The sequence below is a fragment of the Lycium barbarum genome, chromosome 3 (genome assembly GCF_019175385.1).
Source record: "Lycium barbarum isolate Lr01 chromosome 3, ASM1917538v2, whole genome shotgun sequence".
NCBI classification, from domain to species: domain Eukaryota; kingdom Viridiplantae; phylum Streptophyta; class Magnoliopsida; order Solanales; family Solanaceae; genus Lycium; species Lycium barbarum.
The window spans coordinates 121,758,025-121,783,113 of NC_083339.1; the positions used below are offsets into that span (position 1 = coordinate 121,758,025).

General features: G+C 34.8%; 2 protein-coding genes across 4 annotated transcripts; one reads left to right on the plus strand and one right to left on the minus strand.

The window, feature by feature from the left end:
* The first annotated feature begins 2,937 nt into the window (after nt 1–2,937).
* On the plus strand, nt 2,938–7,149 carry LOC132632132 (metal-nicotianamine transporter YSL2-like). Of its 3 annotated transcripts, none has more exons than XM_060347971.1 (8): nt 2,938–3,291; nt 3,380–3,768; nt 4,361–4,533; nt 4,955–5,052; nt 5,142–5,276; nt 5,365–5,554; nt 5,672–5,786; nt 5,991–7,149. In XM_060347971.1, the coding sequence occupies exons 2-8, from the start codon at nt 3,384–3,386 to the stop codon at nt 6,926–6,928; spliced, it is 2,034 nt and encodes a 677-aa protein (XP_060203954.1). In that variant the 5' UTR covers nt 2,938–3,291; nt 3,380–3,383; the 3' UTR covers nt 6,929–7,149. The 3 variants fall into 3 exon arrangements, with proteins under 3 accessions (XP_060203954.1, XP_060203955.1, XP_060203953.1); XM_060347972.1 differs by having other exon boundaries at nt 2,938–3,287; nt 5,994–7,149; XM_060347970.1 differs by having other exon boundaries at nt 2,939–3,287.
* Nucleotides 7,150–13,202: 6,053 nt separating this feature from the next.
* On the minus strand, nt 13,203–13,838 carry LOC132631222 (protein S40-7-like). The gene has a single exon (XM_060346822.1). It carries the CDS (start codon nt 13,836–13,838, stop codon nt 13,203–13,205), a length of 636 nt encoding a protein of 211 aa, XP_060202805.1.
* Between the last annotated feature and the right edge of the window lie 11,251 nt (nt 13,839–25,089).

Below are 25,089 nucleotides of genomic sequence, written 5' to 3' on the forward strand. Positions count from 1 at the left end.
AGAAAATAAGTGCTTCTGGAGAGTAGCATAAACAGTTTTTCAGAAGCTAAAAAAAACAGTTTTTGCCCAAAAACACTTTTTTGAAAAGTACTTTTTAGAAAAATACAAGTAGAAGTACTTTTAAAAAACTTGGTCAAACACTAATTGCTGCTCAAAAGTGCTTTTTTAATTAACTGGCCAAATACAAACTGCTTTTCGCCAAAAGTGCTTTTTTGAAAAGTACTTACAAAAATACTTTTAAAAATAAGCTGATTTTAGAAGCTTGACCAGACAAACTATTTATCTCCTCAGCACTTGCACATGAGTTATTTCAAGATTCTATAATTTGTAGCCCACTTCTAACTTTTAAGTATGCTTATTTGATTATTGATCCTTTTATGTAAAGAGGAAAAAAGGTGTTCTTCCTTGTAATAGCAAATTTGATTGATCAGTAAAATTTGATTTTTTCCATAAAAAGCGCGTAGATATTAATTTCTTAACCATGTTTTAATTTTCTTTCATAATCGCACGAAGAATTTACTGATTATTACATAATCTTACGAAAGTAATTACAAGTGAATATGAAATGATCATTAATTGGTTGTTGCATGACCGGTAGTATTAATTAATATCTTACCTTATTTATTTGGGAGAGTGGGGTGGGTTAAAAGTTAGAAAATTTGTTTAGAGTATGAATGATCCATCATTGGTTGACTCGTCCATATCAGTATTTTGTAAATTATTAACCATCGATTCATCATTGATAAAGAAAGGAAGTCACTAAGTGGACTCTTTTTCAAGTAAAGGCTGCTTAAATCCAACTTGTACTGCATTCGTATCATAGTACTATATGCATTAATGCATAAACAGTGAGGAAATGGATCGCATGCGGGTGCAATGTAACGTCAATAGTAGGTCAATTATCATCTTTTTAAATACTCCCTCCATTTCAATTTATATATCATTGAATTAAATAATACTACTTAATGTGATTATGTTGTGAATATATTTTTATTAGTAGATATTTGATTCATTTGACAAAATTTGGGATATACGTAATATAATATAAAATGCGTGTTTGATTTAAACTTTATAAATTGGTATAAACCTTTATTTCCAATTTTAACCTTGTATATCTTTAAAAAAAATTGAGAGAAATTTTTGGAAGAAGGGAAAATGTGTCTTTTTAAATTTTTTATTTATTTCACATAGAATATATGGTGTAAATAATCTGAATTGCCAATGCCGAAATGAAAATTATATACGGAAGATGATATAAAATAATTTCGAAATTTATTTCAAAATTATATTCCCTTATTATCTCATCAAGCAAAATAATATTTGCATGGTCAGTTGATAGTACTTCCTCCGTTCACTTTTACTTGTTCACACTTTGCACACCCCTTTAAAAAAATGAAGTGCATAGTTTACCATAATACTCATATTAATTGGTGTATGACTTCTTAATGGATTTGGAAAATGATTTGAAATGAGTAATTAATGTTAAGGGTAAAACAGAAAAAATAAATTATTTTTCTCTTGATATGCAAAAATAGATAAGTAAAAGTAAAAATGTATTTTTAAAATAGTAGATAAGTAAAAGTGAACAAAGGGAGTACTTTATATCGAGAAAAGGCCATAAATAGTCCCTTATCTATGGGAGTAGGTCTAAAATGGTCCCTTAACTATACACTTACCGGTTTTAGTCCTTTAACTATCTAAAAACTTATCAAATTTGGTCTCTGTCTATTTTTTTATACAAACAACGTACAAACTCATAAACCTTCATGAGATTAATCGTTAAACCATTCCTCAGACCTATATTTCTCTCTCCCTGCTTCTTTTTCCTCAAATTCATTCTTTAACCTCAACTTTTTTCCTCAAGTTCTCTCTCGCGTTTCGTAACCGACGGACTGCGTCGGTTAAAACCGGTGGAAAACCGACCCAGTCCGTCGGTTTTGTTAAAAAAAAAAAAATTTTAAAAAACCGTCGGTCTCACGTCGTTTTTTTTTTTTTTTTTTTTGAAAATTGAAGAATGAAATGTGGGAACTTGGAATCGAACCCGGGTATGTTCCTTGGCATTAAAGGGCTTTACCACTAGACCACTGATATTTTTTGTTCATATACTTACATTGATTTAATTTATACTGTTTTTTCGCTCTAAAAACGGAGACGGGAAAAAAATCGATGGACTCCATCGGTTTATTTTAGAAAATAATATAAAAATAATTATATTTTTTTGCGCATTTTTGTGCAAAATATAATCGACGCAGTCCGTCGGTTTTCTTAAAAAAAAAAAAGATTTAAAAAAATTATTGAAAAAACAGTCGGAATTCGTCGGTTTTTTCCATCGGGTTTTTTTCGTCGGTTTTTATCAGTTTTTTAGTAGAGTTTGAGAAGAATGGTTGCAGAAATTTTGTGCCTGAGTTTGTCTTTTCGATTTTAGAGACTCGAGAGCGATACCAGTACCAGAATGCTCTTTTTTTTTTTTTTTTTTTGTTAAGAGGAACTTGAGGAAAAAGAAGCAGGGAGAGAGAAATATAGGTCTGAGGAATGGTTTAACGATTAATCTCATGAAGGTTTATGAGTTTGTATAAAAAAATAGACGGAGACTAAATTTGATAAGTTTTTGGATAGTTAAAGAACTAAAACCGGTAAATGTATAGTTAAGGGACCATTTTAGACCTATGAGATTATTTACGGCCTTTTCTCACTTTATATCATTTGACTTAAAAAGTTTTGAATTTGTAAAATAGAGTCAGAAAGTCTAAAAAAAGGAGAATTTGGAAGCATTCCATTCGAAGCCTACCATCTGTTACATAAGAATCACGATATTTATTTCTGTCCTCTGTTGGTGGATTTTGGTAATCTTGTACTGCACGAACCTATTTTTGGCTCTTGTACTGCACACATGCAGTACATCCCCTTGCACTAAATTTTTTACAATGTCTTCATATTCTACGTTCCAACCAACCCCACATTCTGCGGTGAACTTTTTTCTTCAATTTTACACACTCTATATGCTCAGATTATTGTTCTCTGCTAATCTGAATATATCATTCTTCTTTTAGCACATTGAATCAAGGGGTTCTTGTTTTCTCTCCTTGTTAATAGGGGAGATCATTTCTCTGCAAATCTTGTTCAGTTTCACATTTTTCACCGTTAGTCGTGGTTGATGAGATCGCAATAGTCAGGACAAAGAGCAGACAGAAAAATATCAAGAATCGATTTTTTTTTTTTCAGTTCAGACATTGTCATCTTCTCAGAACTCGCTGTCCTGGAAAAAAAAGGCAATCTTTTTTACATTTGTGGGTACCTTTTCTGTCTTTTTTTAAGCCCATCATGTTCTTTTTTTTTTCTTTCTGTTTTTGTGTTTAATCTAGTGATGAAACATGGACAGGAAAATGAGTAGAGTTGGTGTAATTGAAGAAGAGGAGAGAGTAGAAGCAATGGAGATTGAAAGAGAAGAAAGAGAAGAAACGGAGGAAGTGAAAGATCTTAATGAAGAAGTGAAGAGAATTCCACCGTGGACGAAACAGATTACAGTACGAGGAATTGTGGCGAGTGTGTTGATTGGATTCATTTACAGTGTGATAGTAACGAAGCTTAATCTTACTACCGGACTTGTTCCGAATCTCAATGTCTCTGCTGCTCTTCTTGCCTATGTACTCGTACAATCATGGACCAAGGTTCTTAAAAAGGCCAATTTTGCAACCATTCCGTTTACTAAACAGGAGAATACTATTATTCAGACTTGTGCTGTTGCATGTTACAGCATTGCTGTGGGAGGTAAGAGTCTTTTTTATTTTTTATGATTTTAGCAGATATATCGTTCATTTAGTATGACTATGATACAAAATTAGCTTAAATGAAGAAGTGAGGATTCATATAGACGATCAGACCTTGTTTGGAACTGAGATGTAGTTGTTATTGTTGTTGTAATAGATGTATCTTTCATTTAGTATGATGACGATATGAAATGAGCTTAAATGAAGAAATGGGAATTCATATAGGCGACCCCAACTTGTTTGGGATTGAGGCGTAGATGTTGCAGCATATATATCTTTCACTGGGCTGTTGTTGTTGTTGTTAGTATGATGATGATATGAAATGAGGTGAAAAATTGGGGAGTCATATAGCCGACCTCGACTTGTTTGGGATTGAGGCATAGTTGTTGTTGTAGCAGATATATATCCTTCATGTAGGATGATGATATGAAATGAATTTAAGCATTTTTATACAGACCCCAACTCGTTTGAGAATGAGGTATAGTTGTTATTGTAGCAGATATATTCTTCTGTGTGCCTCTTTAATTGGCTTGCTTGAGGCTATCAAAATTGGAATTCAATGACTTTTTTAATGTTTGTTTGTGTTAATTTAGGTGGATTTGGATCATATCTTTTGGGACTGAACAAGAAGACATATGAGCAAGCAGGAGTTGATACAAATGGCAATACCCCAGGGAGCCACAAGGAACCTAGACTTGATTGGATGATCGGTTTTCTCTTTGTTGTTAGCTTTGTTGGGCTATTAGCCTTAGTTCCTCTTAGAAAGGTATTCTCCCATCTTCAGCTATCTTGTTCTTGTTCAATAGTTAAAAGACTTAGTAGGCGTTTGGACATGAATTGGTCGATAGTTGGAAAACATGTTAGGTTGAACAAGGGTATTTGGAAGTTGAAGTTGTGTCTTAACGTGAAAACGCAATTGATGTTTTGTGAGTGAACTTGAAAAACTTCCAGAATCTGTTTTTCAAACTTCAAATTCATATTTCAAGTTTGAAGTTGAATTAACGGGCCAATTTGATAAACAAACGCTTTATTTGAAATAATCTCCAAATGTAATTTCAAATATTGGTGATTATTCATCGCGATTCTCGTAAACAAATCTTACAAAGACATCTTCTAGGTGCAGATTTGCAAGGCTAGCTGCCATCTTCAACTGACTCTTGAATATTTATTTATTGTTTGTGGTGCAGATCATGATAATTGACTATAAATTAGCCTATCCAAGTGGGACTGCGACTGCTGTTCTAATCAATGGATTTCATACACCCAAGGGAGATAAAATGGCCAAGTATGCAAGATCATTGTAATTAGGAAGAACTTGCCTTCGCAAACTAGCCTTTCTTGAGAAATGAAAATCTATGTTCTTCAAATTTTCAGGAAACAGGTTAAAGGGTTCATGAAAGTTTTCTCAGTCAGCTTCTTATGGAGTTTCTTTCAGTGGTTCTATTCTGGTGGAGAAACATGTGGATTTGCTCAATTCCCCACATTCGGACTGAAAGCTTGGAAGAATTCGTATGTACTTGATATATTCTTAAGTGGCTCATGAATGATTTCTCCAATATTACTACTAGTACTAATTTATACCATTGAATATTTCCAGGTTTTTCTTCGATTTCGACATGACTTATGTGGGAGCTGGAATGATTTGTTCCCACCTTGTGAACTTGTCTTTGCTTCTTGGAGCTGTGCTTTCTTGGGGTGTCATGTGGCCTCTAATTACTGATCGCAAAGGAGCTTGGTTCCCTGCAACTTTAAAAGAGAGCAGTATGAAGAGTCTAACGGGTTACAAGGTTTGTGAAAAAAAAAGATCAAATAAGCTAGGCACTTAATTAGAAGACCAAGAATCAAATAAGCATTGTACTTTTTTCTTATTTTTTTAATCATTTGACCATAATATTTGTATGCAGGTTTTTATCTCCATTGCTCTCCTCCTGGGAGATGGCCTTTACAACTTTGTCAGGACACTTTATTTCACCCTTAGAAGCATATATATCACGATGAAGAAAAAAAGGCCCGAATCATGTAAGTTGAAACTGTTATAAAGCGTGTTCTCTTTCCAGTGTGTCAAAGCTAGGTGCTCCAACAGAGTACTGATTTGCTCCCGTCAGATAGTACCAGGATTGTTGAATATTGAATGATTTTTCGGTTAGCTAATGAGAAGCAAAACATACTCTCCTTTTGTTCCAATTTTATTATTAATACCATCTCCTCAATATTTTCTGGCAGCAGCCTCGGACAACAAGGATCTGCCACTCGATGAGCTGCAAAGAAACGAAATATTCATCAGAGAGAGCATTCCCTTCTGGCTAGCTTGTATTGGCTACGTGGTTTTTTCCGTTATCTCCATCATTGTCATTCCGATTATGTTCCCTGCATTGAAGTGGTATTACGTGCTTGTTGCCTACATTTGTGCACCATTTTTGAGCTTTTGCAATGCTTATGGTGCCGGTCTAACTGACTTGAATATGGCATACAATTATGGGAAAGTGGCTCTCTTTGTGCTTGCTGCATTATCCGGGAAAGAGAATGGTGTTGTTGCCGGACTTATTGGATGTGGACTGATTAAATCAATGGTTTCTATATCCTCTGACCTGATGCACGATTTTAAGACGAGCCACCTCACCCTCACTTCACCGCGTTCCATGCTACTTAGCCAAGCTATTGGAACTGCCATTGGCTGTGTCGTAGCGCCTCTTACATTTTTCATATTCTACCAATCTTTTGCTGTTGGGGACCCCAATGGGGAGTACAAAGCTCCTTATGCACTCATTTATCGGAACATGGCGATTTTAGGGGTTGAAGGCTTCTCTGCTCTGCCTCGCCATTGCTTGCAGCTCTGTTATGGTTTTTTCGGCTTTGCTATATTGGCCAACTTGGTGAGAGACATAATCCCTGAGAAATTCGGGAAGTGGGTTCCCCTTCCGATGGCTATGGCTGTGCCTTTCCTTGTTGGGGCTTCCTTTGCGATTGATATGGCTGCGGGCAGTTTGGTTGTATACGCATGGCATAAACTCAACAGCAAGAAGGCGGATTTGATGGTTCCTGCAGTCGCTTCAGGATTGATTTGTGGTAATGGAATATGGATTCTTCCATCAGCACTACTTGCTTTGCTCAAAGTTAGGCCTCCAATTTGTATGGCTTTTTCAGTCGGACAGACATCGTGATATTTTCATGATTCTTGAAACCAAGGAGTAGGTATGGAAATGAGATAACTTAGAAACATGTTTGAAGGATGTACCTAGCAAAAAGTTTTGTCATTTGTAGGTACAATTTAGAAGAATATATAGTATGATATTAGCTAAAAATGGCTTCAACTTTTGTAGATGGCCTGAAATGCCTAAAATGTGGCGGTAGAAAGTTGATTATTCTCAAAATATTTGCTGCCCATGCATTTTGTCTCTAAAAGAGAACTTCATATAGCCTACCGACTGAAATAGGGCTGTTCAAGACAGAATCGTACTCAATAACCCAACCGCAAAATAGGTTTATTGATATCGAGTTATCGAATTAACAGTTGGTGAACGCTTTGGAGTTTCCTAGTTAATGGGTTATCAGTGTTGGTGAGATTTGCTCTATTTCCTTGTCGGTTTGGCCATTAAATAGTTAAGAATTATTAAATTTTCATTTCTACCCCTCGGTGTATATCTTAATATCTTTAGAGAACCTAAAGCATCACTTCGCTCATTTCCTATTTCCCTTCACAGTTCGCACGCTCCCACCCTCCCTCCATACATTGTTCAGAAGTACTTAAAAATAGTGTTTTAAAAGGCGTTTTCGGGGCGAGCCCTGGGGCGGGGCGTACCAAAAATGCCCCGGGGCGATGGGTCGGGGCGAAAGTCTCCAAAGGCGTACGCCCAGCAATTCGGGGCGTACGCCCGGGCGTTTGGGGCGAATTTTTTTTGTTGGGGCATGTTGGAGCGTAAGCCTAGAAAACTTCTTCAAACTAAAACGAATTTTTTTAAATAAGTCCTTAATATAATGCCCAAATTCTCAAAAGTCAACATGTAATTACTCAAATGTTTTAAAAAGGAACTGGAACATTAAATTTAAAAGTGAAGACTTTTTTTATTGCTAGAATGCCTAATATATATTCTTTTACAATTATTTATCTTGTCTTCTACTATCTCAAAAAAGTAACGAGCAGTCACTTGTACTTGTAAGTAGCTTATAATAGATTGTTCTAATTAGTTTTTTTGTGGGGGTGGAGCATATATATATATATATATATATATCACTTATTTATAGTTTTCTTCAATTTTTTACGCTATTTCACCTATTTAAAAGTATTTATTATAATTATATCATTTTATAAAATACTAAAAATTAAAACTCCATGGGGCTTACGCTTCACTGAGGCAGATGTAAAACGCCCCGCCTTACGCCCTCGCCTTTTAAAACACTGCTTAAAAACTTGACTACTTGATTTTATTACAATTTTTATGCCTACCAATCAACCCTTATCCGAAGATGATAGTTCACCATTCACTTGGTTCAATCTATTGATAATATAAGCTGTAGGGATTCTTGTTTTATATAAAATGTTGTCAGTTCTTTGCCTTCAATGTGAACTATTTCCTGAATTCAGATTTTAAGTCACTCTAATGTCTCGTTACTTCTCTACAAGTTTATTACATTTGTGGAGATATACTAGTTCAGAAATAATTTTACACTTTCCAATACAGATTTATTTGTCATTTAGAGTAGCATAAATGTACTTCTATCTTGTAACTTGACATACCCGATAAACCAACCGATAACTGCTAATTTTGTACCAAGTCAACCAATATCATATTGGTTCGTCAAGCCATTTAGTACAATTAATAATCAATAATCGATAACCCAAATCATTAAGCACAAATATCCAACCGAGCCGCGCGACAAACACCCCTGGCCCCAAAAGTCATATCTTCGGCTTATACTTCCATAAAATGACCAAATGGTTTGTTATCTTTCAGGTTGGTTTAAAATAATCTTCTAAATATATACTTTTAAGCAGTTTTGATTTCTTAAATTTCCCAAAATTGATAATATTGTGTCAAATATTTAATAAACTGTGAATGTTAGATATAATGGAACTGCAAGACAAAAAAAAAAAAAAAACACATGAAACTCCTATCATAACCGCAAATTGCGCCATACACAAAAAATATAACAAAATTAATAGAAACTGCACTGGACTCCGGAAATATATTCAAAAAAATAGTAGGAATTACAAAAACTGCACCTCTATATATAAGTTCCCATTAAATCTTTTTTTTTTCCACAACCCTTTTTCAATTTAACAACTAGAGTTTATTACATACAATATGTAATGGATACAAAAGATGCTCACTGTTTACAAACTTAAAGGACCAAATTGTTCATATATGTTGTAGGGACAATTTACCTCCAAGCCTAAGGAACAATTTTTGTCATTTTCCCTCATAATTTCGCCAATCAGTTAGAAGGAATATGGTAGTGAAAGTTTGACAGTAAAAGCGCGGCATTAACAAGCCTCGAGAGAGTGGATGTCAAGAAAATCACAACAATGAGAGCGAATAGGATCATTAAGGGGTTGTTTGTTTAGGAAACTACTATAACTAATATCATGTTCGGTAACTTTTTGGTTGCTTTGTATAAAATTCAGCACATCTAGTATAGTATCTGGTTATCATTTTACAGTTTCATATAAATAAAACGGTTATAAATTATGAATCAATTATGTATTTATTTTATGCAGGACAGAAAACAGAAAAACTGAGCCGTACATAAGTAATTCATGCATAACTAAACCTTGTATAACTATCTCTATATTTCTTATACTTGCATAACTCTATCGAGAAACCAAACGACCCCTAAAAGAAGCTGACGTTTGCATGGAACCAGAATGTTCTTTTTATTCTGATTTGAAAGTGGAAGAATTCAAATTCATTTGCGAAGTTTGTGGCGTGGAGAAGCAAGAATAATTTTGTGAACATTGAATTTTGGAATTTCGAAGATGCACCAAATCGAAATGACGAAAAAAAATCTTAGACCATCACAACGGATCCCACAGGAATGATCACATGCCTAAAAGAATCGACCAATGATAGGGACTGGCCTCAGTGTTTGGGTCCACTGAGATTCACTTCTACACACATTCGACAAATAATGCATCTCATCAGCGCATGTAAGAAGTGCTTTTAATACTGCATTTAGACGTGTCTTTTTCAGTTACGCTTCAAAAATCAATTCTCCAGTCATTTTCAACTTAGAGCCCGTTTGGATGGGCTTAAAAAAATAAGTTAGGATAGTCTAACTTATTTTTTTCAGCTTATAAGCTGCTTTAGATAAGCTAAGTTAAATGAGCCCAATTATTTTTTGAGCTTATTTTAAGAACAAAATGACTTTAAGCTGGCCAGTCAAACACTCAAAAAAGCTGAAAATAGCTTATAAGCAACTTATAAGCCAATCCAAACGGGCTCTTAGAGCCGGATTGGATAGGCTTAAAAAAAAGCAGCTTATAAGCTAAAAACAGCTTATAAATAAAATTAAAAAAAATTGAAATATCCCAATTTTTTTTTGACTTATAAGCTGAAATTATAAGCTGTTTTAAATAAATTAAACTAAACGGACCCAATTATTTTTTGGGCTTATTTTAAGCACAAAATGGCTTATAAGCTGACCAACCGAACACTCAAAAAAACTGAAAACGGCTTATAAGCTATTTTTTGCAACTTATAAATCAATCCAAACGGGCTCTTAAAAATCTACCTTCTGGAATCATCCAAAGAAAACATCTTTAAACAGCACTCCCTCTGTTCCATTGTACGTGACACTTTTTCTTTTCCGAAATTCAAACCGCATAAAATTTAACTAATATTTTAAAATGTATTTTTTTACTAAAATGAGATGAAAAAATTACAACTTATAATATATTTCATGTAGTTTTCAATTACATAAATTTTAATGTTAAAATATTAAGTTAATCTAATTCAATTTAACTTCAAAATCTAGTCAAATTAACTTTAGAAAAATAAAAAGTGTCACATAAATTGAGACGGAGGGAGTACCAGACAATTTCCTCAGGTCTGAATCACTGCATAAACAGAGACCAAAAGAAGAAGTGAGCTGCTAATTGACTAAAGACTAGTTTACTCCACCTTGTCTTCTGGTAAAATTCTCACACATATGTATATTCTACCCTCTGGGGAAATTTGTATATATTTGAAGTAAAAATGACTGGCTAATTTTGTAACAGTTGCCCTCTGCATGTTAATCTCACAAGAACAGACAACAAATGCATAACTTATTTCCAACTTCTGGATAGCAAAATTGAGCACACCCCATAAACGCGCACGCATTTGAATGAAAACTGAATTTTTTAGTCTCCAGTTTCTGGCATCAATCTTGGCTTAAACCGAAGTAATCTATTCAGCCACTTCTGTAGATGAGAGAACCATTCGAAACCATTGACACGAATTCATCTTTCTTTTTCCCCTTTTTTTGATAATCAAGGTCAACATATTTCAGTCAAAACTGCAGCATGAAGGCTTGAAGGTACAAACTATGTTAGCTAAAAAATTCATCCTCCTCTCTTTAAACTTATATGGAATCAGTAACAGAGTTTACATCAATAAAAAGGAAAAATTACACCAGGATGTTAACAAGTGCAAACATCTACATTAAAACAAAAGATGGCTGTCCATTTGTCCTTAAAGCATCTCTCATTTCTTTCTTTCCACACAGCCCAAAAAATGCAGGCAGGCACAGTTCCCCATGCTTCTTTCACTCACTCTCAACATTTGTGCAAAATATACTGAAAGCATTACATGTTCCATGTAAACAACTACAGACAATGCTTTTACCATGCAGGGAGCTAATGCCAATGCCTTGAGGTAATAAGACTCGCAATGACTAAAGATATTCTCCGATAAATGCCATTCATTAGCTTTCAGCCTCTACCAGAAGCAGTCACCCGGTTTGGCATAATAATAATAATGAAAAAAAAAGGTAGTCCGGTGCACTAAGCTCCCGTTATGCGCGGGGTCCGGAGAAGGACCAGATCACAAGGGTCTATTAAATGCAGCTTTAACCTGCATTTCTGCAAAAGTTTGTTTCTACAACTCGAACCACATAATAATTTACGAAAATTTATAAGCAGCGAGGAATATACAAAATAGGCTTAACTTTTACAATAGAATAAACTTTGACAGCTAACATAAGAGGAAATTGGACAGACTTGCCTTACCAAGAAAAGCGTACAACATAAGAATAAAAAACTTAATACAAATCGGGTAACAATTCTGCTGGTACTAGGAATCAATCGTAAAAACAAAGCTTAAATGAACTATACTCCACAATGCCAAATCAAGTTTCTGAAGATGCTAAAAGCTGCAACAGAACTATGAACTCTAGATTAGGGGGTTCATAGGCAGGAGCGATTTTAGGTACTATTTTTGGAGCACGTGAACACATGGTCTCACCGTAAAATTAGGTATTTTATGTATATATTTTCTAAAATTAGTATAATACTACCTACTGGAACATACTACAAAAGACTAAATGGTGCACTTAGTTGAAAGTTGAGTTATTTACTTAGGGGACTAGGGATCAATTCCCGCTTAATACATTTTTTTTTTAATTGGTGAACCCATGCTCCAGAAATTCTAGATTCGCCTCCGTTCATAGGGAGGTAACAATTTCAGCTGGATTAGTTAACTCAAATGTCACAACATGTATATGTTTACAACAGTAAACCCCACAAGTATGTACCTTGTAAATTCCCTGAAAGCTTTACCTTTGGTCTCGGTTGAGCATAACTCCCACTATAATATCAGCTTTTAACCTTTACAGTTTTCTTGAACAGTTCACCGTCAAAATAGACCTTACTAGTCCCCATCAAGGAAGATTCTCACATAAGAAGGGGGCTTATAAGTTTCAGTATATAGGCATTCATATCATGCATATATAACCAAAATTGAGCGAATTTAACACTGAGTGGGTGGACGAGCGAACACCATTCTTCATGGACTGGAATGACGGTGGCCCTACTTAATAATTACCCCCCACTACATTATTGAGCTAACATAATGAGAAGTTCACTTTGAATGAATGAAAACAATAACCAAATGTCAAATTTGAGCATTATCAAGTTCAAATGCCGCGTCATAGTCGCCAAACGAAAGCGTTTTATCATTCCAATCAAGCCATTATCTCGAACAGAAAAAGAAACAACTATATCTGGGACGCTTACTTAACCATAATGCATAATAATTACAAATAAATAACCATTATCCAAATGAGAATGTCAACAGGACCAAATTCAAACTCCTTTTATAATATGCAGAGCTTGAAATGAACATAGAGCAACTGAATGACTCCTTCGAAATTTATATATTATTCTTCAGAATCCAATCACTAAAAATAACAAATTAATTCCCCTGCTCTTCCTTTCTTTTTAAATTAGGGGGTAAAGGGTCAATCAATAAAACCTGTTTTCTGAAACACAGCATTACGAACACGCCGTAAATCCCTTCCTTTTAGCGTCCTTCCAACGCCTTCAAAAACCGAGAAGGTCACGTGACTCTGAGCCACCATCACGTGAGGCGGAACCATTTCCTCATCTTCCACGTCATCATCCACCTCATCAAACCGGTCTAACCCACCAACCGGTCCATCCTTCTTCTGCCAAACCGGGACATTAACCGGAGCCGATTGATGAAACTTAGGAAAAGAATTCGGGTTCGAATTCTCCGAACGGAAAACAGGCGGAATCATTTTCGCAGCTGACGTGGCAGAAACGGAGGGATTGAGAGTTGATTTGCGGCGGATGAGAGGGTGGTGGTCGTCGCTGAGGGCGGCGGAGAGGCCGGAATTGGAGGGTTTGTAGAGAGTGGCGCGTTGAGGGAGGTGGCGCGTGGGGGTAGGAGGAGAGAAGGAATTGGAGATAGTGGAGTCAGGGGAATCGGACCAGTAAACATCGTTTTCGTCGAATTCGAATTCGAGGATGTTGTTGTTGTTAGGGTCGGAGTCGGGTTGTTTAAGGAGACCCATGAAGCGGATGGAGGAAGAAGCAGAAGAAGATGAAGTTTTGGTGGTGATAGGAGAAGGCATGATGGTTGAGTGTTGACTCAGGGTCTCGATCAATGGTTACACACAAAATGGGGGACTAGTTTTTCTTTTTATTTTATAGTAAATTATGATTATGATTCTTTTTACCACTCCATTAAGATTAAATTAAGATTTATATGAGAGCTAATAATAGGGATTAGGTAGGTGACGAAAAAAGAATTGAGGTTATTATGGAGAAAAGATTAAAGAAGATACAAAACGACACTGATTCGTCTTCAGGTAGCCACACGTTTGTGCCGACGAGGGAAATGATGGGCAACTGCAGCCCCCAACCAATTTTGATTCAACGAGTAATAGCTCATTTGGATGGACTTACAAGTTAAAAGCAAGTTACGAATTTTAGCTTCTCATTTCTGGTTTATTATTTTAGCTTAAAAATAAGTGTTTAAAAATATTTTTTTATTTTACTCAAACATTATAAAAATACTTAAAAGCTAATTTTTACTTAAATCCAAACAGGCTCTAAATGGCTCTTTTCAATTATTAATACAATTTTTTTTATTTATACAAGTAGAAAGTTATTATAAATATTATTTATTATTGTTGATGTTTGTCTTTGGGAGAAATATTAGGGTTAGTGACTTTGGGATCAAGTCACTTTTTCCCTATAAATATAGAGGTTCTCCTTCATTGTAAATAAATCCCTAACAATAGAAATAAAGATATCTCCTCTATTCTCTCTTTCTCCACAAATATTGTTCTTCTAGTTTTATTATTTTATAACATGTTATCAGCACGGTCTCTAATAATTTACGAGCTGATTTTGATGATCTCCGACAGTAAGCAAAAGAATTTGCAATTCTGATTATTTCTGACAATCTGGTATGTTCTTATTTGAATTTAGAGTGGTGCTTAATGTGTGATTGCCTCGTAGACGTAGCAGCCCAAACATAAAAGTGCGGAAGTAATTTATTTTGCTCTGCTAGATAAGTTTCGCTATACTTCTTACTTCGCAGTGTATATTTTGTTGTGGCTCACGTCAATTTTCTTGATCAATGTTATGAGGGTCTCTTTCTATTGAGCTAAAAACTGAATGCATGGGTAATTACTCCTTACTTGATAATTGATTTGTCAAAAATTATTTGGAGAATTTAACGCACAGAATCCTTAGTAAACTAGAAGTGCATAGCATTAATTTTAAACTTGGTTGATATTTTCATGTGGTTATCAAGTAGTAATTTATGGTTGCTTTTAAGAGATGTAGTTAAATAGTACAGTGTTTGATGCAAAAATGTTAAACCACTAATATGCGATCTTGTATCCATTTTGTTTCTATATAAAATAGTACTCGTATATGTTTGCTTACCGTGGATACATAATAGTTTTTATTTATCACAACTTTTTGTTTGGTGTAAATTCACCTAAATTTTGGTATGGATTTTACACTTGTTATATATGCAATTAATAAATGGGATAATCGGTTCTGAATCATTTATACTTCAAATTTGTTCCTGAAGAACAATAATGTTAAGCGGGATTATGATGTTAATTTCATATCTTTTAATGGCTAAATGAGAATTTGGAAGAAATAAATGGTCACCGGAAGTGATAATATTTCCTATGAATTGTTGTGGCTACAATTGAAGGTGTGTTAGAGGTAAATTCTCCACATCATATGTATGCCTCGATTTGCTCCTGAAGTAGCAATGTTTTAAAAGAGGTATTAAGCTATCATAATTTGATATGCTCAGAACACGTGGAGATGATTCTGTTCCATTCCTGAAGAATGAGAACTTTGATAAATCTTACAAATACAAATTCATTCCCTGAAGTGAATGTAAGAGCATTAGTAAAGCTTATAACTACGGACGTGCGTTTGGTTGTGAATTTATAACGACTCATCTCTAGAAGAGATAAAATAATTGAGAAAAAAAATCCAAATATTCTATGATTTACTTCCAAAGTAGTAAACTCCGTAATATGCTCCTGAAGTAGCAAACTCAGAAATCTACTCCCGCAGTAGCACATTTTGAATTCTACAATTGTCTTTGTATGTCCATTTAGCTATTGTTTATTTCATGACACCGACAGTGTCTAAGTAAAATTTCTTTGATGATACCAGCAGTATCTAAGAGTCCAAAAAAAAAAAAAGTGATTATGGAGAATAAATTAAAGTCTCCTGACGAGCTTATATACTATTATATCATTCGTTCTATATTGTAATATGCGAAGTTGTTATGATCGAAACACAAGTTATAGTAAATCCGAAGTTTACTAAAGTAAATAGTTGTCATATCGATGCGAAAAAGAATTCCTCTCTTCTCTCTTTGTCTATAATATTGTTCTTGCTTGCTTTATTATTTTATAACACGTTATCAGCATATAATATTGCTTAAATACCGTTGGTATTATAAAAAGAATCTTAGTTAAAATAAAAAATAGAAAAAAAAATCATGTCATAGTAAATCAAAAGTTTCCTAAAACAAATAACACATGGCATGGTAAACCTGAAGTTTGCTAGTATAGATAATTTTATCAGTTGGCATGAGAAATTTGGCCATCCCGCTTCAAATATGATGTGCAGATTGAATATTCGACATATATTAAAGAACTAAAAGATTCTTCAAGAATTTATTTGTGTTGCTTGTTCTTATGATAAGTTTATTATACTGGCTAATATTGGGATTGAATTCCCTAAATTCTGAAAAAGTAATATAAAAGGTGAATTTGGCCCGTTCACCTGTTATGTGATGTCTTAAATAGATGCATCGATAAGACGATCACAAGTGCGTTTATTGCCAACCCGCAGTTTGACATATGCAAAGTTACTTGCTCAAAATAATTGAGTTGAGAGCATAATTTTTAGATTATGTAATCAAGGTAATTCATTTTGATAATGCTGGTCTATATCCAAGCTGGTTTGGCATTAAATGCCTCCGCTAGATAACTAAACCATTGTTTATGAGAAAAAGCTTCATGTGTTGGTCTAAGATATGATATATAGTATACAACATCACATGTATGCTTCAGACCAATAAATTATGATAAATTCTCCCCTCACAATTGATCCAGGGTTAGGAACAAGATATTTCCATCCAACATTTTCTTTTGTGTGTGGTATATGATTAATTAATCTACCATGATGCATAAAGATGAATCCGCCCAAAGAAAATGGGATATATGTTAATTTTTCTAACATAAGGTTAGTTTTTCTAACATAAGGGGGGAGAATAAAATATCTAGGAAATATATTGTGAATTATCATTATTATGATTCTCATTCAAAAGGTAATTCAAGTTAAATGCTAGAAGCACTTGCTAACCTAAAACTAGTTTCATATTTCAGCTGCAAAATGCTCCTAATACTAATGATGTCCCTGAAGGACAAAGAATACAATATGCATGAAGCATGGTAGATCAATCGGTTTCAAATGAAATAATCCTTGAAAAGGGAGAGGAGCAAATGATCAAAGTGGTCATAATAAGGAGGCAATGTGCTCTTGAAGAGCATACGACATAACACTTCATGAAACCTCATGAGAGGTTTCGGTACCTAAAATAATGAAAGTGATGAGATCTCAATAAGTTATGTCACATTGCGAACCGATACAAATGATATATTGTCGATGATATCTTTGAGACAATATAGCGCAATATTGTAAAAGATTGTGAGGATCTAAATTCCATGTCTATAAGGCATGCCAACATAGATATTTACCAAATGAAATGACGCATCTTGGTAAACGTAAAGCTTATTAGACCTGCTGTCCAGACATCAGAAGATGTCGTTGTCAGAGCCTATATGAATTACTTGATAAAATTATATGAAAATTCCTGAAGAATTTTAAATGCCTGAAGCATATACAAGTTGCAGAAATTTGTTCATAATTTTTATATGAATTAAGTTAAGTAGGGTGAACGCAATTGTATCACCTTAATGAATATTTACTGACTAAGGCCACAAATGACTATTTATGCTTATGTCTTTGTGAAAATCAAAATCTGTAATATTGTTGGTAAAATCAATATATTATCTGTTGAAATGAGAAACTTGCAAAAAAAAAAAAAATATCCTGAAATGCCATATCTTTATGCAATTGATGCATTTATATTCTTTGCTATGATTATGAGGGATTACAGTCATACGATGTAATTCTATATGACAGTCAAATCATATAAAGATAACATCTGTTTATAAAGCAAGTCAGGAATGCACTTGGAGTGATTTCAACAATATTATATGTCGATGCAACTCTATCCGAAGACTGAATTATCCAAAGACTGAAGATGCAGCAACATACATAGCCCAACTAAAGAGAGTGATTCATAAAAGTAAAAGGCATATTTCACCAAAGTTGTTCTTCACACACGATTTCCAAGAGAATGGTGATATCAATGTGCAAGAGACTTACTCGAACGATAATATGACTAATTTATTCACCGAGACTCTACCAACTGCAACGTTCGAGAAGATGGCGCACGAGATTGAGATGTGAAGATTCAAGTTTTTGGATTGAAGTTCTCATCAAGAAGAGTTAATACGCGTTGTACTCTTTTTCCCTTTCAAGGTTTTTGTTCCACTGGATTTTTCCTTGTAAGGTTTTTAATGAGGCAACCAAATGGCGTATTATCAGAAATGTGTACTCTCTTTTCTTCACTGGAATTTTTCCCATTGGGTTTTTTCTAGCAAGGTTTTAACGAGGCACATTATCTATTAAATAGACATCCGAGGGGGAGTGTTATAAATATTATTTATTATTGTGGATGTCTATCTGTAGGAGAAATATTAGGGTTAGTGACTTTGAGATCAAGTCACTTTTCCCCTATAAATATAGAGGTTTTTCTTTATTGTAAATAAATCCCTAGCAAGAGAAATAAAGATATCTCCTCTATTCTTTCTTTCTGCACAAATATTGTTATTCTAGTTTTATTATTTTATAACAAAAGTATATTTGTATATGATTTTCTTTTTGGAAATTTCGATTCATTGAAGAATCTTTTTGAATTAGATTGTGATTCATAAAGGATGAAAATTATTTTCACCCCCCAATTTTATTTTAAAAATCAAACTCCTCCCTCAATTATGAACAATGGACATTCTCCCCCTCTATCATAATTATTTTTTTTAATTCCTATTTTACCCTTACATTATCAACTTGTCTTTTTTTTCTTTTATTTCTTTAAAATCATGATATATTTTATCTTCTGAATCTATGTAACAAATTTCTTATAAGAAAATAAATATTATTTTCTATACGGAAAAAGAAAAGTAAGAAATTTTAATTGAGTATATAAATTAATATTGTTCTATAATGAATAAATGAGAAGAATAAGATTCTTTTTTAATTAATAATAATCAAAGCTCGAATATCTGTATTTATACATGTAAGAAAAAAAAAAGGTAATAATAACTTTATAAATATATTTCAATGCCGGTAATACAAGCTAATTAATAAAAATAGAGGTATATTCTGTAACAAATTCCTAAAAGATTATCTATTTATATTATAAATGAATTTTAAATTCTTATTTAAAAGATATTAATGACAACCAAATAGATACATAATATATACTTAATGCCGTAATATTCAAATATTAATCATAAATAGTAACATTAGATTTCGTGATAAATTCATAAAAGGATTATTCTACTTATAATTTGGATTTAATAAAATTTATAAATACCTAGGTTAAAAAAAAATTGTATAATATAAAAAGTAATTACATAGATGGAGGATTGAAAATTTCAAGGGTAAAACAAGCATTGCATAGGATAAAGAGGTGGCGGGGGGAGGAGGTGGGGGTGGAATGTCTATTGTTCATAGTTGAGGGGGGAAGTTTGATTTTTAATGTAAAGTTGGGGGATGAAAATGATTTTCACCCGATTCATAAATAATCTACCATATTAATTTATTGAATAAATTTCAGATTCATTGAACTTAATGATTTTCACATAAATTTTATAATAGAAGTAATTTAGTCAGATCTTAAAAAAAAGTAATTCAAGTAAGAAAATATACCCAATAGGGTGTAGTGTTTTATTTAACTTGAATTGAGCGGAAGTACTTGATCTTTTATTATTGACAAAACTAAATTTTTATTTCTCTTCTTTTATCATATATTCTCCTTTATTTAAATATATACATTCACAAAAGGAATTCACAATGCGGTACATGCGTATAAAAACAAAGTAGAGTAATTCAAATTTGATTCTAATTAAGAAATCACATTTTCATTGAATGTCTAATACCGTTGAAAGCTTAAACTTTCACTGTACTATTTAGAAGCCTCGATGAGTTATCAGTAAAGAATTCATTGACAACTTATGGACACAACCCATAAAAAATATGCAAATTAATTAACTGTCCTTCGCATAATTGTATATGCTTTTAAAATACTTCCCTGTCTAATCAGTATTTGATACAATTAAATTGCACATCCATCACGGTTTTTCTACTAAAAAAAGCATTAATTTTAATGGAAAACCATTAATCCCTAAACCTAACTCTGATATCACATTTAGGGCTTTTTCAATTCTAGATTGTAATTCATAAACAATCTAACAATAATTTTTAAATTCGTGTGAACTTAATGATTTTCACATAAATCTTATAATATCAGTAATGCGGTCGAGGAAACATACATGAATCATCCCTAAAGTTTTACTAGACTTGAATTAAGCGGAAACACTTCATCTTCTGGTTTTGGCAAAACTATTTTTTACATTTATAAGTTCTTTTCAGAATATTATAGATAGAGTAGGTAATTCTCTTAATAGTCAGATAAAGGGATCAAGCAGTTAATTCCCACTTTACCAGAGTGAGTAATGGGAGATTATCCAAAAATAAAAGTTTTAATAAAATTTAAAATTTAGCAATTATTTATGAAACTAAATAATATTAAACGTAGGCCATTCAATCTAACAGTATTTATATTTATAAATTTATCCGTTTCAATTATGTGTCTTATTTTCTTTAATTTATTTTTAAAGATGTTATTTTTTCCAATTGTAGCTCTTTATTAATATCTCACATGACATATTAAGATCACTAATCTAAAAGATATTTTAGGACATTAAACATATCTTTAGTTTAGCAGCACAAAATTAAAAAAAAATTATTTTATTTTGATGAATTTTGTGCCAGTCAACTCTGATACAAAATAAAATGAACGGAGTATGATGTCTGGATAGAGTAAGAGACTGTTATGATGTCTGGATAGAGTAAGAGACTGTTTTAAATTTTTTATTTTTTTTTATAAAGAGAGTACCCGAATCATTCTATGTGCACCTAAGATATGAAATCTGTTTGTTCGCATAATCACATTCAGAGCATTGCGCTCTTTAAGCTCCACACAGGGTAGTCTTTGATTGGGAATTTGAGGTATGTTAGAATCCAAGAGAAGAAGCAAAAAGGAAGAGAATATGTAAAAACAGACACCGAGGGAAGAGAAAATGTCAGGTGCTTTTGTATACGGTAAAAACCAGATGTATGCAAGGCCGGTGAGACCGGGGATCGGGAATAAGAAGAAATAAGCATGAGTACCAAGTCTTTCCTTCGGATTGGGAAATTGCACCAGCTGCTGCTGATCCGAGAAAAGTGAAGCAAATCTGTTTGGTCCGGTATCTCCGGACCAAACTCTTCATCACAGCCAGTCTGGTTTCTCCATGACCGAGTTGATCGTGGCCGTTAGTCCGGTTTCCCCATGACTGAGTTGATCGTGGCCGTTACTCCAGTTTCTCCATAACCGAGTTGATCGTGGCCGTTGGTCCGGTTAATCAGTTACAAAATTGCCACGCGTCAAGACCGTTCTGTCACATTGTGCCGACAACCGTACGAGCGTCAGACCGTACGGCCCAACCTTATCCTTTTAGGGTTTTCTTTATTCTAAAAAGGCATTATGTTGTATGCAAGACCCATAAGGCAAAACTATAAATAGGGGGCATTTCCCTAATTTTAAGGGTTGGCTTCTTGAGATCTAGAAGATTGTAATAGCAAGAAATACATTAAAGCATTATCTTTCTTTTAGTCCGAATCTGTGGAATTGCGATCTTTCATTCAATATTATATTAGCTTTAATCATCAACATTTACATCTTAGCTCGAGTTGTTGACGCATATAGTTCGTATATATATATTTACCTTCACACACAAGTTCATACGCATCCCATATCAACCAAAAATAGATTAAAATTTATCCACATATCCTATACCTCACTTACAAATTCAATTTATTACCTGATTTCGGGATAAACAGTTTGGCACCCACTGTGGGGCTAGGATAATAGTGGTATTTTAATCTTGGCTTCTATCTCTTACGCGTTAGATTAAAAAATCTTTTGTTGATCTCTGTGAAAACGGACCAAATGGCAAGCAATGGACAATCTGGTCATGTCAACAACGAGATCGTGGCCGAAAACGAGAACAGTGGGCTAAAGGACTTGCCAGCAGATCCCATCGACCCAAATTCCGTTGATTCGAGGGAAGGCCTCAACCGGAAGAACACCGTGAACCAGGAGAATGCCACCCAGCCGGCCACTGCTCCCTTAAATACTCACAATTCAATTACTTTATCCCGGGCACAAGTCCGGAAAGTACCGGATACCCCAGATGAGATTAACTTACGTTTAATTTTTGAAATGTTGCAGGAACAGAAAACTGCCATTGCCGAACAAGGAATCGCAATAGCCCAGCTGCAAAGCAAAGATGACAAAGCGGCCCCGGAGAGGTCGAAAGGCGTTGCCGCACCTAGAAGGGATGAAACATGGATAGTCGAAAGCAATGGGTCGGGAGCCGGTTCGTCCACCGAAGTTCTGAGAATGCTCGAAACATTGGCAAAGCGGGTAGACTCAACTGAGAAAATGGTGGAAACATAAAACTCTCGGGTGGATCAGATCCCGGGGGTTCCGCCTATTCTAAAAGGACCGGATTCAAAGAGGTATATCCAAAGGCCTTTTCCTCCAAGTGCGGCTCCGAAATTGATCCCGAAGAGGTTCAAAATGCCGGATATCCAGAAATATGACGGCACAATGGACCCACAGGAGCACGTGACTTCATACACCTGTGCCATAAAAGGCAATGACGTCGAAGAGATGAAATTGAGTCCGTGCTATTGAAAAAGTTCGGGGAAACCCTATCAAATGGAGCATTAACTTGGTACGCCCATCTGCCCAAGCATTCAATCACTTCATTCGAAATGCTAGCAGACACATTCATCAAGGCCCATGCCGGGGCTAAGAAGGTGCAAGCTCGGAAAGCGGATATCTTCCGCATTGCCCAAAGGGATGATGAATTACTACGAGAGTTCATGAACCGTTTCCAAAGGGAACGGATGGAGCTCCCTCCGGTTCTGGAAGAATGGGCTGCAGAGGCTTTTACCAAAGGGCTTAATCCTCGCTCGACGGCCTCATTCAAGCTGAAAGAAAACTTGTCAGAATATGAAGCTGTGACTTAGGATGATGTTCATAACAGGTATGAATCAAAGATTCGGGTAGAGGATGACCAGCTCGAGCTCCCCCCGGGACCCGTAATTATGAGCAAAAACTCTGAGAGATCGAGGAAAAATTACGAGCCGGAGTCAAGACCATCGAGGGAAAGGTATCAGCCGTACTCTCATTCAGAAAAACCAAGTTTTAGGTCGGAAAAATCGAGGGTTGGTCCCAATCAATTCTCCGATCGGGGTGATAAACGGACCGAGCGCCCGTCGAGCAGCCGAGGTCTATCATTCAGAAGTGATGCGGGGAGTTCGGCTACCAACAAAGACCTACCGAAGATATCGGAGTACAACTTCAGCATCAATACCTCGGATCTTGTCTCGGCCATAGGTCGTATCGCAGAAGCAAGATGGCCCAGACCATTGAGATCAGATCCCAGTCAACGGGACCCGAGCGTGATGTGTGAGTAGCACGGAACTCATGGGCACAGAACTGAATACTATCGCCAATTGAGGGAGGAGGTAGCTCGGTTACTGAAAAATGGCCACCTTCGAGAATTCCTTAGTGAACGAGCTAAAAGCCACTACAAGGAAAGAGAGTGCCACAAACGGGCCGAACCGGTGGAACCTCAGCATATAATCAACATGATAATCGGGGGTACGGTTGCTCCTCAAGGGCCGGTGATGAAACAGACAAAGGTTACCGTTGTGAGAGAGAAGCACAGCCGGGATTTCATGCCCGAGGATTCCATCTCCTTTAGCAATGAGGATGCAGAAGGCATCATTCAACCACATAATGATGCGTTGGTAATTTCAATTCTTATTTTCAAATCACATGTTAAACGTATTTTGGTTGACCCGGGTAGTTCGGCCAATATTATCTGTTACATCCCGCGTTTTCATGCGTTGAAAAGCGTGCGAGTTAAATATTAGTAACGAAAATGAGGTTATCGTTCCAGGCTTGTGGGTGGTTGTAGTAATGGTACAGATGTGTTACAAATATTTGAAGTTAAGCAAATCGAAGAAAATAAATTTTGTCAAGGTTCGAAATTTATTTGAATAAAATACGGTCCAAGTTATAATACCCCGTATTTTTGGATTAGGAAATTGGACCTTCCAATATGAGAAAATTTACTCGAAGTTGGAATATTTAGTCACATTCAAGCATGAAAATAAAAAACTTGGTGTATACAAGAATGAAGTCCCGAAATGATTTAAGATGGGAGAGTATGACGACGATAGTTGAAAATAATATTTTATGTGGTGCAAATAAGGATATGGGCTAGTGCTATATCACATGATTATGATAACGAGTATATGAAGTGTACTTAAAATGATCATTATTTAAGTAAATTGAGATCAAAAAAATTAATTATGCATAAATGATTAGTTGATGAACTTAGTGGGAAGTTAATTATTTAATTACGGATTAAGTGGGTGAATTGTTTTGGGTGTTAGCCTCCTAACGTGACAGCACCTTGGATGACAATTATATATATTGCTATGTGTCATTTTTAGGAAGTCTTCTTTTGGAAGTTTATCCTTAAGAGTGGGACCCACGGTCCACTAAAAGAATGTAAACATTTCCTATATCACTAAAGTGAATATATTTGTGGGCAGCAACCATTCTTAACTTTGGAAAAGAATTCACCTAGTAGACAAGGGCAGCAAATTATATAGATGTACGTGCATAATGGTGTAGAAAGGTGATGAGTAATTTAAAAGGGAGTGAAAATAGAATGACAAGTGTAAAGGAGGGGACATGCATTTAATGCATCCTTTATCATGTTGGATGGATTATTTATTTATACATATTATATCATTTTGAAATTGAAGTTTAGGGATATATATATATATATACAC